At 37.6% G+C, this 19855-nt stretch overlaps 1 protein-coding gene across 4 annotated transcripts in view; it reads left to right on the top strand.

The window, feature by feature from the left end:
• The window catches only part of CCDC171 (coiled-coil domain containing 171), a 292691-nt gene that overhangs the window by 20875 nt on the left and 251961 nt on the right, over positions 1-19855 (top strand). For 3 of the 4 annotated variants that reach the window (XM_044265625.1, XM_044265624.1, XM_044265623.1), the window contains exons 4-6: positions 8209-8383; positions 13859-14049; positions 16101-16232. In XM_044265625.1, coding sequence (XP_044121560.1) covers positions 8209-8383; positions 13859-14049; positions 16101-16232 — 498 coding nt within the window. The remainder of the gene's footprint in view (positions 1-8208; positions 8384-13858; positions 14050-16100; positions 16233-19855) is intronic. The other variant, XM_044265626.1, reaches the window with a different exon arrangement.

The raw sequence follows: 19855 nt of genomic DNA, 5'->3' as shown, positions 1-19855 counted from the left end.
AATGTTTTGAAATATGTGTTCATATTAAAGAGATAGGACATCATTTTAGGGGAGAATGATAATTTTCTTGGGGCGCTTGAGTGGCTCAGTTGTTAAGCGTCTGCCTTCAGCTCAGGTTATGATCTCAGGATCCTGGGATTGAGCCCTGCATTGGGCTCCCACCTCGGCGGAGAGCCTGCTTCCCCGCCTCGCTCCCCCTGCTTCCCTGCTTGTTTTCCCTCCCTCTCTCTCTCTCTCTCTGTCAAATAAATAAGTAAAATCTTAAAAAAAAAAAAAGGAATGATAGTTTTCTTGCAATAGGCCGTTATCAGCTCAACTCCAGTTTCATGTTACTGTTCATTCTTATTGTTTCAGTTATTTGTTTTGATGATTATATTTGTATTATGTACTAATTTTTTAGTCATATAATCTGTAAATGTGTCCATTATAAAGCAGGAAGAGAAGAATGAAGTTTTCTAAAAACTAAGGCCATGTATTTGCTTTATTAAATACTTCTAATGCTTAAACACATCCTATTGGTGATTGGCATAAAATATCTTTAAAGTCTGGGGTCCCTGGCTGTCTCAGTCAGTAGAGTATGTGACTCTTGACTGTTATGTTGTGAGTTCGAGGCCCATGTTGGGTGTAGAAATTTCTTAAAAATAAAATCTTAAAAAAAATAAGATCTTTATCCATTGGTGGATGAATAGGTACAGAAAATACAGTGTGTATATATACACACACAGGCATTCAATGGACTATTATTCAGCCATAACAAAGAATGAAATCTTGCACCAGATGGGATTGGGAGGGAGACAAACCATAAGTGACTCTTAATCTCACAAAACAAACTGAGGGTTGTTGGCGGGAGGGGGCTTGGGAGAAGGGGGGTGGGGTTATGGACATTGGGGGGGTGTGCTTTGGTGAGTGCTGTGGGGTGTGTGGACCTGGCGATTCACGGACCTGTACCCCTGGGGATAAAAATATATGTTTATAAAAAATAAAAAATTTAAAAAAAAAAGAATGAAATCTTGCCATCTGTGACAACATGGATGGGCTTTGAGGGCATTAGTCTAAGTGAAATAAGTCAGACAGAGAAAGACAAATGCACTATGATCTCATATATGGAATCTAAAAACAAAAACCAAAAAACCAAGCTCATAGATATACAGAACAAATTGGTGGTTGTCAGAGTTTGGGGGTAGGGGATGGGCAAATTGGGTGAAGGGGGTCAAAAGGTATAAACTTCCAATTATAAAATAAACAAGTCATGGGATTGTAATATACAGAATGGTGATTAGAGTTAATAGTATCGTATATTTGAAAGTTGCTAAGAGAGTAGATCTTAAAAGTTCTCATCATAAGAAAAAATTTATAATTATGTATGGTGACAGATGTTCGCTAGACTTGTTGTGTTGATCATTTGCAATATATACAAAATATGAAATCGTGACGGGCACCAGAAACTAATATGTCAGTTATATCTCAATGAAAAAGAAAATAAAATAAATATCCTTAAATCTCTAGGAATATTATTATTACGGGTTCTTGGATAAATTATTTAATTTTTCTGAGCCTCAGTTTTCTTTGATAGGTTTAGAAATAGATTAGTTTTGAGATTAATTAGTAGGCAGAGGGTATGGAGAGAGGAGTTGCTTGTAAGGCTCACTGCTTCTAGGTGAGATGAAGTTGCGCTGATGCGGATGATTGGGATGTGACAGTGCCACTGGATCTTCAGTGTTGCAGCAGTTGTTAGAATCATCAGAACATGGTAATAGAGATGTGTGAAAAAGAGATGTGTGAAATAGGACATGATAGTAGAGATGTCTATTTCGGGACATGTGTGAAATTGGACAGAGCTGCTTTATTCAGATATCTCCATGGCCCAGACAGTGATGATAGAGCAGGGAGATCTCCTAGAGAAATGAGGATGGAAGAGGATAAAGAAGAGCCATATAACTTTCTTTAGTCAAAGGGTACTGGAGACTTAGGACCAAGCAGAAGACATTGTTTGACTGATCTACCCAGTCCTTTTAAGAGTAAGGGTTCTTAAGATGGAATCCTTAGAAACGGAGACACCAAGGAATCCATATACTTAGATGTGGAAAAATTACAGTTTATGTTTACTAACCTCTAAGTCTGAAAGCATTTCTTTTAGTTATGAAAGCCTTAACCTAGTTGGCCCTCCTTTAATAAGCCAGTCTAGTATTAGTAGTACTCTCTCTTTTTTTTTAATTAAAAAAAATTTTTTTAAATTAACATATATTGCATTATTAGCCCCAGGGGTACAGGTCTGTGAATTGTCAGGTTTACACACTTCATAGCACTCACCATAGCACATACCTTCCCCAATGTCCATAACCCAACCACCTTCTCCCTCTCCCCGCAGCAACCCTGTTTGTTTTGTGAGATTAAGAGTCTCTTATGGTTTGTCTCCCTCCCGATCCCATCTTGTTTCCTTTATTCCTTTCCTACCCCTAAACCCCCACATTGCCTCTCAACTTCCTCATATCAGGGAGATCATATGATAACCGTCTTTCTCTGATGGACTTTTTTCTGCTCAGCATAATACCCTCTAGTTCCATCCACATCGTTGCAAATGGCAAGATTTCATTTCTTTCGATGGCTGCATAGTATTCCATTGTATATATACACCACATCTTCTTTATCCATTCATCTGTTGATGGACATCTAGGTTCGTTCCATAGTTTGGCTATTGTGGACATTGCTACTACAAACATTCAGGTGCATGTGCCCCTTCAGATTACTACATTTGTATCTTCAGGGTAAATACCCAGTAGTGTGATTGCTGGGTCATAGGGTAGCTCTATTTTCAACTTTCTGAGGAACCTCCGTGCTGTATTCCAGAGTGGTTGCACCAGCTTACATTCCCACCAACAGTGTAGGAGGGTCCCCCTTTCTCTGCATCCTCGCCAGCTTCTGTCATTTCCTGACTTGTTAATTTGAGCCATTCTGACTGGTGTGAGGTGGTATCACACAGTGGTTTTGATTTGTATTTTCCTGATGCTGAGTGATGTGGAGCACTTTTTCATGTGTCTGTTGGACATCTGGATGTCTTCTTTGCAGAAATGTCTGTTCATGTCCTCTGCCCATTTCTTGATTGGATTATTTGTTCTTTGGCTGTTGAGTTTGATAAGTTCTTTATAGATTTTGGATACTAGCCCTTTATCTGATAAGTTGTTTACAGATATCTTCTCCCATTCTGTCCGTTGTCTTTTGGTTCTGTTAACTGTTTCCTTTGCTGTGTGCAAAAGCTTTTGATCTTGATGAAGTCCCAGTAGTTTGTTTTTGCCCTTGCTTCCCTTGCCTTTGGCGATGTTTCTAGGAAGAAGTTGCTGTGGCTGAGGTCGAAGAGGTTGCTGCCTGTGTTTTCTCCTCAAGGATTTTGATGGATTCTTGTCTTACATTGAGGTATTTCATCCATTTTGAGTCTATTTTTGTATGTGGTGTAAGGAAATGGTCCAGTTTCATTTTTCTGCATGTGGCTGTCCAATTTTCCCAACACCATTTGTTGAAGAGACTGTCTTTTTTCCTTTGGACATTCTTTCCTGCTTTGTCGAAGATTAGTTGACCATAGAGTTGAGGGTCTATTTCTGGGCTTTGTATTCTGTTCCATTGATCTATGTGTTTGTTTTTGTGCCAGTACCATACTGTCTTGATGATGACAGCTTTGTAATAGAATCGGCAGCATATTTGACCTTGTATTCACTAGAAATCACAGATACACAATTCCGTTACTGCAGGTTTCAAAATATTGTTTTTACCTGTCATGACCTTGAAATTATACTGGTTGTGAGACTGTATGTAGAGCTTGTTATTCAGTGGATTATTAAAGAAGTACATTATGGCATCACAGATTTGCTTTTGTCTGATCTATTTGTTTTTATACTTTGATTTTTTAAATTGTTTTTGCACTTAATCACATTATTCTGAGAAGGCTTTGTGAGATTGCAAGGAGGATCATGCCATAAAATTGAGAAAAACCTTTCTATGAGAGGCTGAGGTATGTTGTAGGGGACATGAAGAGTGCCACAGAGAGGAGCTTTGAAGATAGCTGGTTGAACATAAAGATGTTAAAGAATGCAGTCCTGTTTTCAAGGAGGGAAATCCCATTTTGCTGCTGCTGCTGCTGCTGTAGCTGCTGTAATGAATGCATAAGTAAGAAAGCAACCTCAAGAACAGAGGATAGGTTCCTAACAGCTGTGTGGGTAGCTCAAGAAATCAGATATGGTCCAATCAGGCAAGAAGAGGGACCTTAATAGAGGGAATTGGTTGTACAAGTATTGGAAGATGAATAGAGAATGGTGAGGTCACCTAGAGATTAGAAAATCCAAATAGAGAATGGTGAAGTCACCCGGAGATTAGTAACAGCAGGAAGCCACCACTGCCTATAGGCCAGTGGGCCAATGGGAAGAGAAGATGTGACCCGAGTCCTGAAGTTGGGGCTGTTTGGGGGAGTTAGAGCCATGGTAAGTGCTGTTCAGTGTTGGGATGCTGGAGGGGAGGGGGGTTTGGACCTTAAAGGAGATGCAGTTCCTGCCAGAGACACTACTAGAAGTCGAGTCATTGGGCAGTGGAGCATGGGAATTGTATAACAGAGTAGAGCAGATTAAGTGTGTTGGGGAAATGGAACGAGATCAAATAGGAAAATGATTGGCTGTCCACACTTTTTATCTGCGCTCCTATATAACTCCCACACAGTAATATCTTTTTTCTGAGTAATGTAGCAGGTTGAAATTCAATTATCCTCTATACAAAGATGCTCCCACCCTTGCCAAAATGGGGCACAAAGGCTTATTTGTTGTTGCATCCATCTCACCGATGATACATATCCTCACTATCAGGTCTTTATAATTTGGTACCTCATGAATTTAATTGAAAAGTTGCTATTTCCAATATTTTTCATATGAGGCCAGAGGGGAGGAGCCAAAAAGTCAGTAATATATGCATATAACAGAGATGCAAAAAGCAGCTGCAGTTCTTATTCTTAGTGATGGTCCTAAGGTTACAATGATAGAAAGGTTAAGACTTCATATTTCGGAGGCTCAAGTTAATTGCCAACACTTGGACTTCATCACTCTGGAATTCCATTATTTTGATTGAAATTGGGGAGTCATCCATCCTAGAAAACTGTTAGAATGGATTATTAAATCCAAACCAATCCCATGTATGTTCTGCAGGTTACTGCTAAGACAAGATTAGCAAGATCTTGCATTTCTTTTGCTACATAAGCTATTTTCTCCTGGGCCAGGATATGCATGTCTCCTCCTATGGCATACTGAGATCTGAATTTATCTATGGTGACAAAGAGTGGTGGACGTGTGCTTGCAAATTCTTTTGCAATGCAACTGTTTCAGGCGTGCTCATTAGTAAGTCTTTAAGCAAGGGAAGGCTAATTACCTCAGACAGGGAGGCGAAACTGCTTTTGTTGGTAATGGATGTTTAGAGGGGATTTGGAAATTTATAATTTTCAGGTTTGTCTAATTCCAAAAGCCCTCATCCCATCATCTACCTTCCTACTTAGTGCCCAATGGATACATACTATTTTTTTTTAAAGATTTTATTTATTTATTTGACAGACAGATCACAAGTAGGCAGAGAGGCAGGCAGAGAGAGAGGGGGAAGCAGACTCTCCGCCGAGCCCCAACTTGGGGCTCCATCCCAGGACCCTGAGATCATGACCCAAGCCGAAGGCAGAGGCTTAACCCACTGAGCCACCCAGGTGCCCCCGATACGTACTATCTTAACTTTAGAAACTTAGTGAGACTCTTCATTCAACTTGTAATGTAATTCTGCAGTCCCCATAATTAGATTTTCTGTGTGGTCTTTAAAGCCTTGTCAGCCACAGAGCTATAAGAAATAAGAGATTCTTTTAAAGTCAACACGGAAACTCTGGCTTTCTGACTGTTTTGAACTGAGATTCTAAAGCTCTAAGATTATCATTTTGTTTTTAAGATTTTATTATTTATTTGAGAGAGAGGGCAGGGTGAGGAACAAAGGGAAAGGCAGACTCACCGCTAAGCAGGGAGCTTGATGTGGGGCTCAATCTTGGGATGTCCTGGTATCATGACTTGAGCCAAAGGCAGGTGCTTACCTGACTGAGCCACCCATTGTTTTGTTTTTGTAAGTTCTCTAACATAGTCGCATTTGGCCTTCCTACCCTATGGGTCTTGAAATAAACAATGCTGCCCTAATGGTTAAGCACAGTTGCTACTTCATCTCCCCATGGCTTGTCCTCAACTGCCATTTTATTCTAAACTGTACATGATAATATAAATAGTTTTGATCCCACTGTATGCCATGGGTCATTGCAAAATTATCGCATTTCTACCTGCGAAGAGGCCTTCATTGATTAACAGGAGGGACTATCCAGGAGAATGCGAAACAACAGGGAAGACAGGGACGTTGCTGAAGGTAGATACTGGAGCAGGAGAACTACCCTGGGTTCACTGCTTCTGCCCTTCTAAGTATACCACAAGTGCCTCCTATTGGCCAGACCTGAGAGGCCAGTTGTCAAGGGAACCTGGGAAATGTAGTTTCTACAATACAGAGCATCGCTGTAGGAGAATAGGGAGGGGGTCTAGGGGCAAACAGGTGAATGCCTGGCACAACTGGAAATGTTCAAATGTTAAACAATGTTAGTCTACGATGTGGGGAGACAGTGGGCAGGGAGGGATAGAGTGATTCTGAAACAAAGTGAGTTATCTTGAGTATATAATTAAGATTCTATGATTTTTTTCTTTACTATTAAAAGATATTTGTAAATTCTTATTTTGTAAACATAAGTATTTAGAAGACTTTGATAATATTTTTTAAAATAAAAATTACTAATTTTTATTCTTTATACGTACAAAATGTGTAACTCTGCTACACTCCATATGTTAACAGCTACTTCTGGTAATTTCTGATGTTGCTCTTTTGAAATTCTTTTTTCTTATCTGATAATGGGACCATCTTTTTCTAGTCTGGTATAGCTCAGTGCTTTCCTGCATGATGCCTTTCTAGCATTTTTTCTCACCCACCACCTCTTTCTTGACCACCAGCAATAAATGAGTTTGCTTTTCTTTGAACTATTGTAACATTTTCACCTCTTTTATAAACATCCTATGCGCCTTTCTACAGCATTTCATTACTAGAGGTCAGGGGCTCTGTAATGTTTGTTTTTATATCTTTCACTGTACTTGATACATAGGAGTGTTTAATATTATTTAATGAATTGTTGATTAGATCATAGAATTTTGGAGTGGGAATGGACTTTATAAAATCATTTAGTTCTGACTTTGACTTATCTTCTGTTCCACTACTCATGGAAGGTTGTTAGATAAATTAGACCTAGTTATTAAGTATCTAGTTGTCTCAGTATTAGATAAATTAGATATTAGTTCATTAAAATCCCTGCAAAATTGGCACTTTTATTAGTTCATGCTCTGTCAGTAATGTCATAATCAAGAGAAATAATGTAGACAGTACTTACCAACTATGCTTTCGTGCAGTTTGCTTCTTGACTTCATTTAAGGAATAGGAAGCAGAGAGGGAAGAATGAATTTTAAAGTATTTACTGTGTATCATTTTTCACTTCTTAGGCATGATTATTTCTGATTAAAACTTGCAATTTTTAAATAAAATTTTAAAAAAAGATTTTATGTATTTATTTGACAGAGAGACAGTGAGAGCAGGAACACAAGCAGAGGGAGTGGGAGAGGGAGAAGAAGGCTTCTCGCTGAGCAGGGAGCCCAATGTGGGGCTCGATCCCAGGTCCCTGGGATCATGACCTGAGCCAAAGGCAGACACTTAATGACTGAGCCACCTAGGCACCCCTAAAACTTGCGATTTTTAAGGGACGCCTGGCGGGCTCAGTCGGTAGAGCATGTGACTCTTAATCTTGGGATCATGAATTCAAGCCCCACACTGAGCCTACTTAAAAAGAAAAAAACAACTTGTAGTTTCTCCTTATTTTTATAGGCTCATGAAAGCATTTTTTTGTTTTTTTCTCTAGTGGATTCTGTAACATTAGAAAACTAAGTGTCATTTGGTAAAACTATAGTCCTTCTTTTCCATTCTTCTAGAAAATCATAAATTCATGAATTCTTGTCTTATTAATATTAGAGAAACATATTTCTCTAAGACATTTAAATGTTTGGGTGCACGATCTCATTATCTTGGTGCCATATTTTAATATTGGTTCATGATCTCGGAATCTATTTTTAGCTGGCAAGCTATGAAAGCCAGATTGCCAAGCTGCGATCCGAGGTGGAGAAAGGAGAGGCATTGCGACAAAGTCTGGAATATGACCTGGCTGTTGCTAGAAAGGAAGCTGGTCTTGGGAGACGGGCTGCTGAAGAAAAGTTAGCTGAAGCACATAGGATCCAAGAAAAACTCTGTGGTAAGACTATTTTTTCCCATGTTTAGGGTTTTAACTTTATTGCGTAGCAGTAACATTGCTCACTGTTGCGTGTGTTCACCACATAGGGGCAGAGGTGGGCCTTTGATGGACAGACTTCACCAGGTGTGTATAAAGTCTTCTAGCACTCATGTGAACATTCACCTTCTTCACATTCATTTTTTGTATGTTGTGCATGTATGGGAAAAAGGAGTTCAAAATTCTCTTAATCATTTTGTAGAGTAGTCGTTCTCTGAATAATCAATCAACAGAATCACATGAGATTTGAAACAAAACAAAACAAAACCATTCACAGGCCCCCTGTCACATGTTTTCTGAGTTAGAATTTCTAGCTTGAGACAGTCTATATGTTCAAGAAGGACTGCAGGTATTTTGTTGATTGGCTAGGTTTGGGAACCACGGGGTTAAAGAGTGGTGCCTAGAAAAGTGGAATCCTCAGAAGCTCTCTGTTACGTAGCATATGAGCACTTAAAAATCTTTTTATTTGAATATAATGTATGTGGGTGCCTGGGTGGCTCAGTCGATTAAGCGTCTGCCTTCCGCTCAGGTCATGATCCCGTGGTCCTGAGATCAAGTCCTAGGTCAGGCTCCCCGCTCAGCAGGGAGCCTGTTTCTCCCCCTGGCTGCCACTCCTTCTACTTGCTCTCTCTTTCTCTCTGTCAAATAAATGAATAAAATCTTAAAAAAGTAGAATATATGTAAAGAAGTGTGCCTAATCTAAGTGTGTAACTCATAAGAAGCACCCAGATCATGGAATGGAACATTTCCGGAAGTCTTTCCACACGGATAACTACTATTCTGATTTTTTTTATTTTTTATTTATTTTTTATTTTTTATTTTTTTAAAGATTTTATTTATTTATTTGACAGAGAGAGATTACAAGTAGGCAGAGAGGCAGGCAGAGAGAGAGAGAGGAGGAAGCAGGCTCCCCGCAGAGCAGAGAGCCCAATGTGGGACTCGATCCCAGGACCCTGAGATCATGACCTGAGCCGAAAGCAGCGGCTTAACCCACTGAGCCACCCAGGCGCCCCCTATTCTGATTTTTAATAGTGTGAATAAATTGTGCCTCTTTTTTGTACTTCATATTAAACGGAATCATATAATATGTACTCTTTTATGTCTGGCTTCTTTCCTTTGACATTGCATGTGTGAGTTCATCTATATCGTTGTATGAACTTTGTACGGATACTTAGTATTACACTAAATGATGTATCACATAAATTTATCAATTTCTGTTAATGGGCACTTGGGTAATATCCAGTTCTTGGTTATTAAGAATAATGTTGCTATGAACATTCCTTTTTTTAAAGTTTTTACTTTTAAGTAATCTCTATACCCAATGTAGAGCTCAAATTCACAACCCTGAGATCAAGAATTACATGCTTCACTGACAAGCCAGCCAGGCGCCCCGATGCTGCTGTGAACATTCCTGTATGCAGCAGGTTTTAATTAAGAGAATATCGAACATGAATTCAGAAGATTTAGATTTAGATCCTGGTTTTACCACTTACCCTATGCTGTTTTAAAGATGAAGTGAAAAAAATGAAAGTTCTTTGTGGTTACATGGGACTAAATGAATGTTAACTTGCAATTATTGTAAAGTTCTGGGCCCGAGCTGTGGCCAGCTGTCTTGGGTTATTTCCACTGGTCAAAAGTATTTTTGATTACCTCTGGCATTTAATAACCACAACACTACCTGGAACTTATAAAAATTGAAAGGCACTAAATATACAAGTTAATGATTTTGATTTAATTATGAGGAGGTTGAAGTCCAGGAAAGATGGGAAGTTATTTCCCGAAGTCAAATGATTTCAACAGACATTTTATAGAGGAAGAGAGAATACCCATTAATGAGCTGAAAAATACTTAATCTCACTTGTCTTCAGAGAAACGTAAATTAAAGCCACAGTGACTGTTTATTACATATGCATTAGGTGGTGCTAATTGGGAAGACTGTCAATACCAAATGTTGGTAAGGATATAGAGCAACTAGAACTCTTCTACTTTGTAGGTGGGAGAGTAAATGGTTTAACTACTTTGGAAAAAACCCAGGTAATTTGTTTTAAATAAACAGTTGGGAGACAACTTGTTAGATAGTCAAAATGTTTGTGAACTGGAAGCCTCAGATACCTCTGGAATTAGGAATTGGAATAGCAGTAGTAGGTAAAATAAAGGAGGTTAAATGAAAAGCTCTTTGCTTTAGAGGCAGTTAGGTTCTTAGATCTCCTTCCCAAGAGCAGTGTACTCAGGGATTGCTCTCACTTTCTAGAGGGAGCTGGGAGTTGGGTGGCTTAATCTCTGGAGATGATAAAATACAGGGTCTCCAGACTAGCAAAAACAGGAAGATAGCATAGTCAATGCCGAATATTGAGAAACTATTCCTTCCAGTCTCCTTTTTCTATTGGTTTCTCCAAAAGCTAGCACCCAGATTTCTATACTCCATGTGGGAGCTTAAAAGACTCTTCTATAGATTATTGGACCAAATCAAGAGGAAAAACCTAATGATACCAAGGTTGGGAGTTTCCTAATAAATGGCCCAACCATATCCTTCTCCAGTGCAGGACGACAGTTATCAAGCCCTATATCCTCACTTTCAGAATCTAGCGTTGGCTATATGAGTGTGTCACCTTTACAGTTACTTTAATTGAGAGAAGAGAACTAAGAATTACCAGATGCTTTATCTCTAAAATGGAGAGAAAAAAAAATAATTTGGAAGAATCAGAAACTGCAGGGGAAAAGAAGATTTAACAAACAAGGAGCATTAATATCTACAGAGTTGAAAGAGAATGTATTTTATCCATGAAGCAAGAATCATTTGCTATAAAAAAAAGGGGAAGCTCTTAGAAATTAAAAATATGAGGGACGCCTGGGTGGCTCAGTTGGTTAAGCAGCTGCCTTCGGCTCAGGTCATGATGCCAGGGTCCTGGGATCGAGTCCCACATCGGGCTCCTTGCTCAGCGGGAGCCTGCTTCTCCCTCTGCCTCTGTCTGCCTCTTTGTCTGCCTGTGCTCGCTTTCTCTCCCTCTGTCTCTGACAAATAAATAAATAAAATCTTAAAAAAAAAAAAGAAATTAAAAATATGAAATCAGGAATGAAAAATATCAATAGAAGCACTGGGAGATGAAAATGGAAGAAATCTCCCAGCAATTAGAGTAAAAAAAGCAGAGGTAGAGAAACAGGAGAGAAAAGGCAAGAAAATTTGAGGGTCAATTTGAATAATAGGTAATATTGAAATAAGAGATAAGAGACAAAACAGGGAGGGATAAATCCTCTATGAAATTACGTAGGAGGTCTTCTCAGAACTGAAGGTTACGAGTTGCCAGATTGAAAGGGCCCATTGAATATTCACCACCATGACAAGAAATAGACCCACCTGAGGGCAAAGCATTATACAGTTTCAGAAAAATAGAGACAAAGTGAAGATCTCCTAAAGCTTTTCAAAGAGAAAAGACACAAAAGAAAATAGGCCACATGCAAATGAATAGGAATGAAATGGCTTTAAATTTCTTGCCTACAATCTGGGATGCTAGACCACGGAATAATGTCACGTTGAGAGAGTAGCTGAATTAGGGGAGACTTTTTTTTTTTTTTGAAAGATTTTATTTATTTATTTGAGAGAATGAGAGAGAGGTTAGCAGGAGAAATAGACTCCCTGCTGAGCAGGGAGCCTGATGTGGGACTCTATCCCAGGATCCTGACCTGAGCCGAAGGCAGTTGCTTAACTAGCTGAGCCACCCAGGTGCCCCTAGGGGAGACTTTTTGTGCCTCTTATACCTTTGAGGATTGAACCTTTTGAACTCAGATCTGTTTGAAACACAAACATTGTTTGTTTGTTTATTTTAGTTTCAGAGGAAGAGTCTAGTGATGCATCAGTTGCATGTAACACCCAGTGCTCATCGCAAGTGTTTTCCTTGGTGCCTGTCATCCAGTTACCCCATCCCCCAGCTACCTCCCCTCCGCTGAACCTCAGTTTGTTTCCTAGAGTTAAGAGTGTCTTATGGTTTGTCTCCCTCTCTGATTTTGTCCTTTCTAATTTTTCCCTCCCTTCCCCTATGTTCCTCTGTTTTGTTTCTTAAATTCCACCTGTGAGTGAGATAATAAAATATTTGTCTTTCTCTGACTGACTTATTTCACTTAGCATAATACCCTCTAGGTTGCAAATGGCAATATTTCATTCTTTTTGATGGCTGAGCAATATTCCATTGTATTTATATATATATTATATACATATTATTATGTATACATATATACATGCATATATGTATATATATATATATGCCACATCATCTTTATCCATCATCTGTTGATGGACATCTGAGCTCTTTGTATAGTTTGGCTATTGTGGACATTGCTGCTATAGACATTGAGGTGCATGTGCCCCTTTGAATCACTATATTTGTGTCCTTTGGATAAATACCCAGTAGTGCAATTGCTGGGTCATAGGGTAGCTCTATTTTCAACGTTTTGAGGAACCTCCATGCTGTTTTCCAGAGTTGCTGCACCAACTTGCATTCCCACCAACAGTGTAAGAGGGTTCCCCTTTCTCCTCATCCTCACCAACATCTGTTGTTTCCTGACTTGTTGATTTTAGCCATTTTGACTAGTGTGAGGTGGTATCACATTGTGGTTTTAATTTACTTTAATATAACTTAAAAATAATACTACTAACTACGGCTTTTTTTTTTTTTCTATTTTGGTTTGTTTAACAAGTGTGTTTGTGTGTATTTCCTCATTTTATCTTCACAACAGCTTAAGTAGGAGACATTTTATTCCAACTAAAGGTTAGAGAGGTTTAATCAGGTGGTAGGTGAGGGAGCCAGACCCATAAAGTGTTCCATTGCTTCATTTCTAGATGTTGAGGTAGAGCAGCAGCTGTACTGAGTTGCGAGGTGTTAGTTAATGTCGGTGTAATACTAGGATGAGAGGTGAGTTGAACCTAACCTCGGTGGAGTCAATAGCTGGAGTTCTGAGGGCTGGACCAGTGGCTCCCAACCTCAGTTTTGTGATAGCCTCATGGTAACTGTGTCACAACTAATTTCTTGCCAATAGCCAAATATCAAAATTTGTAATCTGTTAAGTATTTTACAAAAGTAGTCCTATAGACCACAGTTTTAAAAAAACACAGAGCATTTAATTTATTTTCTTGAATAGAAGAAATGTAGTAGAATTGCAGTTGGTGATAGAGGTGCACCCAAACGTTGGGATGCCTCTGGGAATATATCCTACCATTCCATGCAAAATCACCTAGGTCTGGAGGGGAAGAAGAGATTGGGAAATTAGAGAATGGATTGTTCTGGAACAGTGAGTTTTTCTGAGTTGACTGGTGTGAAGTGGTTAAATGTTTTGTTCTGAGATCACGCTGTAAATGGAATCAACTCCAGCGCCTAGGTGTTTGAATTTCTAGGGATTTAATTTGTAGTTATAGGCATACCTATTATTCTTTAATATTTTTAATAGCTCAGAACACAGAACTTCAAGGAAAGGCAAATGAGATGGAGAAAGCATTCCAGACTTCCCAGCTGAAGTGGAAAGAAGAATGCAGAAGATTTGAACATGATTTGGAGGAAAGAGACAATATAATTCAAAGTTGCAATCGAGAATATGATTTACTTATGAAAGAAAAAAGCAGACTAGAGAAAACTGTACAGGTAAATTATTATTTTTTAAAAGATTTATTTATATCAGAGAGAGAGTGAGAGAGAGCTCGTGGACGTGCACATGACCTGGGGGAAGGGCAGAGGGTCAGAGAGAATCTCAAGTGGACTCCCTGCTGAGTGTGGAGCTGGATGTGGGGCTCCATCCCAGGACCCTGAGATCATGACCTGAGCCAAAACCAAGAGTTGGGTGCTCAACCGACTGAGCCATCCACCAGATAAATTATTTTTATGAAATAATTTTTTTAGATTCATTGAGATGTGTTACATATTATTTGAACTTATTCCTGGAAAGGAAAATATCTACTAGAAATAAAAGAAAATCTGATTTCTTCCTACCAACCCTCCCTCACTCCCTCTCTTCTTTCCTTTCAGGGGCATTTTTGTGGGTGTCTTTTGTAATATGCTTTAACAATATATTAATATGTATGCTGTTTTCTTTTGTGAAAAAGAGGTTGATATCTCTGGTCAAACTAGAAGAACTCACTTATGTGAAAGTATCAGAAAATGAGAACCTCTTGTCCTTTAAGTTTAGCAGTATGAAAATTTGGAATTTTAGAAATGTGGGCATTAGATTTTGGTCTGAATATACAATAAGTATTAAAAAATTATATATCTGATATGGACTTCATTATCTATGTAGAGTGCATTCTATATGGATAAGACATGAAAAATATTTGATGACCCTTTACTGAAATTATTTGAGCTATTTATTTTCCTATTTTTTGTTCTTTTTTTCTTTATCTCTCTAAAGTAAAAGTATGGTTTAACTTGAAGTTGCCAACCCCTTAAAAGATAGATTTTGAATTGCTTATATTTGTCATTTTTTCTAAAGCACCAGTTTAAATTTAAAAAAAAAATGATAGAAACGCTTTTATTTACCGCTGGTGTATATGGGTTTTCAGAACTCTAGAGAAACAAATCTTTATTAGAGGTAAGTTTACACAAGCATTTCCTAAATGTGAAAGTTTCAGTGCAATGTTCCATGGCATTGTCAGCAGATCTTCTGATTTCCTCCATTTCAGACACAGTTTGTCTCTTCCTTTAGTGTTATGCTCCCAGGTCCTTGGTATGTGCAAGGGTTCCCCCATCTGAATGGGGGTAGTTTAGGTGGCTCCAGGTGCTCCAAGTTCCTGGGCGGCTGTGTATCACCTTCCCCATGTAAATGTCTAGAGCTACCGGAAGAGAAGCATAATGGCAGCGGCATTCCTTACAGTCAGTCAATCAGCCTGCACCTCAAGTTATAAAATCTTCCCGTGATCTGGCTGAGCTGCTTGATAAGAGAACTCTGCTTGATTTTATGCTACTGGCTTTGAGCTGATCTGCATAGACTAAGTAGGGGAATATAGGGTTCAATAGGCATCATGCTATTTATCCCGAAGGGGGAAAAGCTCAACGCCTTTGTGAAGACTTTCCATTAGTGAAAGTTGTAAGGTAATGTTCATGATGCAGATCCCAGCTACTGTTTATATGGACACTGAAGACTTTCCCTCCTTCTCATATCAACCACACAGTCTTTCTCCTTGTGTTAATGGGAACTTAGTTTTAAAGGGGGCTTCTTGCTTTAACCAAGTTAAATCTTATAAATGTAGTACAACTAGGAAAACCCAAGAAGAAAAGTCTTTTGTGAGTATTATCTGTAGAACAAGAAATTAGTCATAGCCCAAACCTTAAAAATTTTTTGATTTTTAAGATGTTTAACATTTTAGTGTTTCCTTATCCTGATTTGTTGCATAAAATACCTTTCTAATCACTTTTGGTCAATACAGTGTTCTCTGTGAGTTTTATATGTAAATTACATATTTGTTCATAGGTAATTAGAACCTCCCATATTATCTACTTTACATAGAGATGTACATATAGATTACATATAATCTACATTCCAATGATCAAAATATATTATAGTTCTATTAATGATTTTAACATAAATATAATGAGTTTTAGCTATAGGTAAGGAGAACCCTTGGTACACTTGAATTGGGGATGAAGGAAGAAAGATGACTTTCATTGATCAAATAGTAAAGCAAGATTTTATTCATATAAAGGAAGCATTGGAAAAACATCAGCAGGAGAAGAATGAGATGGAGTCTCATATCAGGGAGACAGCACTGGAGGAGTTTAGATTACAAGCAGAACAATGGGAAGCAGAAAGAAGAGAGTTACAATTTATAGTACAGGTATTTAAAAAATAATAATTTAGTTCCTTAAATATGTCTTTTAAATGCATATGATATTAAATATTACATTAGTGCAATAATTGGCTAGTTTACTCAACACAGAAATGATTCCTAATCTTTGATCTGTCGAAGGCCATGTTTCATTTGGGGTTACATGACAATATGGGCAACTCTTATGAGCAGATACTATCTGAATTAGAGTTGGGTGACTTCTGTTGCATAAATTATGTGATTTTTGAGACATATATACATTTGGTGTTTTATCTTTCCAGTTTAAAATATGAGACTGTTCACAGCCTTTAAATAGCATAAAGAAATAGAATGATTGGCTTTTAGATATTAAAGGATACTTAAAAATTAATATAGCATAGTGATTTTTCAACTCTTTAAGAAGAACAAATTTTAAAAAACTTTTTATTTAAATTGAATTAACATATTACATATTATTAGTTTCAGAGGTAGAGATCAGTGATTCATCAGTCTTATATAACACCCAGTGCTCATCACATCATGTTCCCTTCTTAATGTCAGTTACCCAGTTACCCCATCCCCCCACCCACTCCCCTCCAGCAACCCTCAGTTTGTTTAGTATGATTAAGAGTCTCTTTTGGTTTGTCCCCCTCTCTGCCTTCATCTTGTTGTTATTTTCTCCCTTAAGAAGAACAAATTCTTTTTTTATTTTTAAGATTATTTATTTATTTATTTGACAGAAAGAGAGAGAGAGAAAGAGAGCATAAGTGGGAGCAGCAGGCAGAGGGAGAGAGAGAAGCAGGTTCCCTGCTGAGCGAGGAGCTCTATCCCTGGACCCCAGAGATCATGACCTGAGCAAAACGCAGCTGCTTAACGACTGAGCCACCCAGGCATCCCAAGAAGAGCAAATTTTAATCGTGTTCTATTTACTCCTTTTCCCCATCACATAGAATCCCCAAGCCTTCAAATAGTCTGGTTGGAAAATAACTGATTATACCCAACCCCCATTGTAGATGAGCAGATGGAGATTTATGATTTACTCAGATCATAGTCTGAGTAATTAATGTGGGAAGAGACTACCAGTCACCAGATTCTCATTTTGGTGTATTGTGCATTTTTTTCAGGAGATTACATGTAAATTATTTTGAAAGAGAGAGAAGAGAAATTTAAACTGTTAATTCACTGACCAACTTAACTTAAAATTTAAAACAAATTTCCATAATTTCTTCTATTACTTATTTGGTGATAAGATATTTTCTCTGTATAAAACAACAAATTGAAATACAGTCTTTGTAGACTATAGGCACACCAGGGTACACATTCTTCACAGAATGAAGAATATCCATCTAAAATGAATTTTGGAGTAGTTTTATGTTAGAAACCACTCTGCAAGACAAAGGCAGCCCAAAACATGCAGAGAATAAGAGCCACCTTATTTCTTTAAGAGTGAAAACAGTGGAAATATTGAATTAGTTATATATGTAAGTATTCAAAATACCAACAAATCCACAGCTTTGCCAAACCCTTGGTCTTGGATGTTGTTTTCTTACCAGTCACTCCATTTGTAGAATCTGGAAAGATATTATAGTCATTCTTTAGACCTCTTGGTATTCTTAGAGTCTGTTTGTAATTTGTATTCCTTCCTTCCTTCCTTCCTCTTTCCCCTCCCTTCTTCCTTCCTTCCTTCCTTGTACATACTGAGTTTCTGCTGTGGGTGCTAAGGATACAAAATTGATTAAGATCCTTGAAGATCTTAAAACAGAGAGACATGTAAAGAGAGAAATTGGAATATAATAAAAGTTTGAACAAAATGCTATGGGGTCATGAAAGAGAAATTAAGTGCCTAGGAGATTGGGGGAAATCATCACAGAATGGCTGACACTTGAACTGTTGTTGATAATTGTTTTAAAGTCTTCCTGAAACAAACAAGTAAACATAAGTAAATGAAAATAACCTCTTCATTTCTGAACACTCAGAAATCTCCAGTGCCAATAGTCAGAAGCCCTAAACTTGTAAAATATGATTCAGAAGCCTTTATATTTAAATGTGGGAGTGATGTGATTTTAGATGCAGTTTCTTGAGCAATTCTATAAAACTTAGATGAAATGTATGTGACTTTATATTATGAAGTACTAAAGGAATAAAGTGTCAGTCTTTTTTTTTTAATATTTTATTTATTTATTTATTTATTTATTTCCAATTTATTTATTTTCAGAAAAACAGTATTCATTATTTTTTCACCACACCCAGTGCTCCATGCAAGCTGTGATTAATATTTTATTTTATTTTTTAAAGTTATCTCTACACCCAACATGGGGCTCGAACTCACAACCCTGGGATTGAGTCTTAAGTTCCCCCGACCAAGCCAGCCCGGCACCCTGGTGTCAGGCTTTAATTATTATGTATGGGAAAGAATAGGGAGTATACTCCTTAGTTACTATGACCTTTTGTAAGATAATTTTTTAAAGTTTTTATTTAAATTCCAATTAGTTAACAAATAGTGTAATATTAGTGTAAGATACATTTTATTGTATTGTATCACTGAAATGTTCAGAGCTCAGTCTCTCAATTTCCTGTCCTTTTAACATTAACAAAATAAAACTGTTTTTCCTTTTTAAAGCAAGTTTAAGAAACTATTTGTATTTTTTAGAAGTCTTATTTTAAATAAGTTGAGGGATAGATTGAAATTCTCTTCTCTGTTGGCTATTGATGGGTTTAGGTTTCCATCGTATAATTAGATGTTAGTATGGTATAGTGTTCTCTTTGTGTAACTCTCTAAGGGAATTCAGCTTTTAAAATACGTTAAAAAAAAAAAACAAAAACCTCCTAAGTGAAATCCCATCTTTAACCGACAAAGCAGGTGTAGTATTTCTTTCATCTGGGCTTTAGAATTCAGTCCCACTATTAAAAAAAAATCTTAATTTTATGCCGTGTCTCTTTTCTTTCCTAGTAATTGAAAAGCTAAATAGAGGTGTACTTCTCTGGAATATTAATGAGAACTCTAGTGCATTTACCTCATTTAAAAAAAGTATTTCTCATTTTTTTTAAATGCATGTCCTCTTCTGATAAACATAAAAACTCCATGTCTTCCTTTAGCACTATTTGAACAATAGTTTCATTTTGAATTTTGAACAATTCAAAACAAATCAAAGCCAATTTAATTTAAAAACAAAGTATTTATATTGATTTTGAAACACATATTCTTATTTTTTATCTCTGCTTATTAACTTAAAATGACTGTTTGTTATGTTTTTATTTATTTTTTCTTCATTCCTGCTCTAGCAATGGGAATTTTGAGGATGCTTACTTGCTTTTGTTTTTAAGACTTTATTCATTTATTTGACGCAGAGAGCATTAGCTTGGTGGGGCGGGGGAGGGGAAGGGAGGAGCAGAGGAAGGAGAAGCAGTCTCCCCACTGAGCAGGGAGCCCCACATGGGGCTTGATTCCAAGACTCCAGCATCATGACCTGACCTGACCTGGCTGAAGACAGATGCTTAACCAACTGAGTCACCCAGGCACCCCTTCAATGTATAATTTATCAGTAGGATTGAGAGCATTTAGAAGATGTATATTTTTTCGTATTTGTTTCCCAAATTCTAGAACTCAACCAGAGAATAAAATGATCCTTTCCTCCTTCATTGACTAAATTCAG

Source organism: Neovison vison, chromosome 9 (assembly GCF_020171115.1).
Source record: "Neovison vison isolate M4711 chromosome 9, ASM_NN_V1, whole genome shotgun sequence".
Classification (NCBI taxonomy): Eukaryota; Metazoa; Chordata; class Mammalia; order Carnivora; family Mustelidae; genus Neogale; species Neogale vison.
Note: the sequence above shows the minus strand (reverse complement) of the source record. Positions and strands in the feature narration are given on the sequence as shown.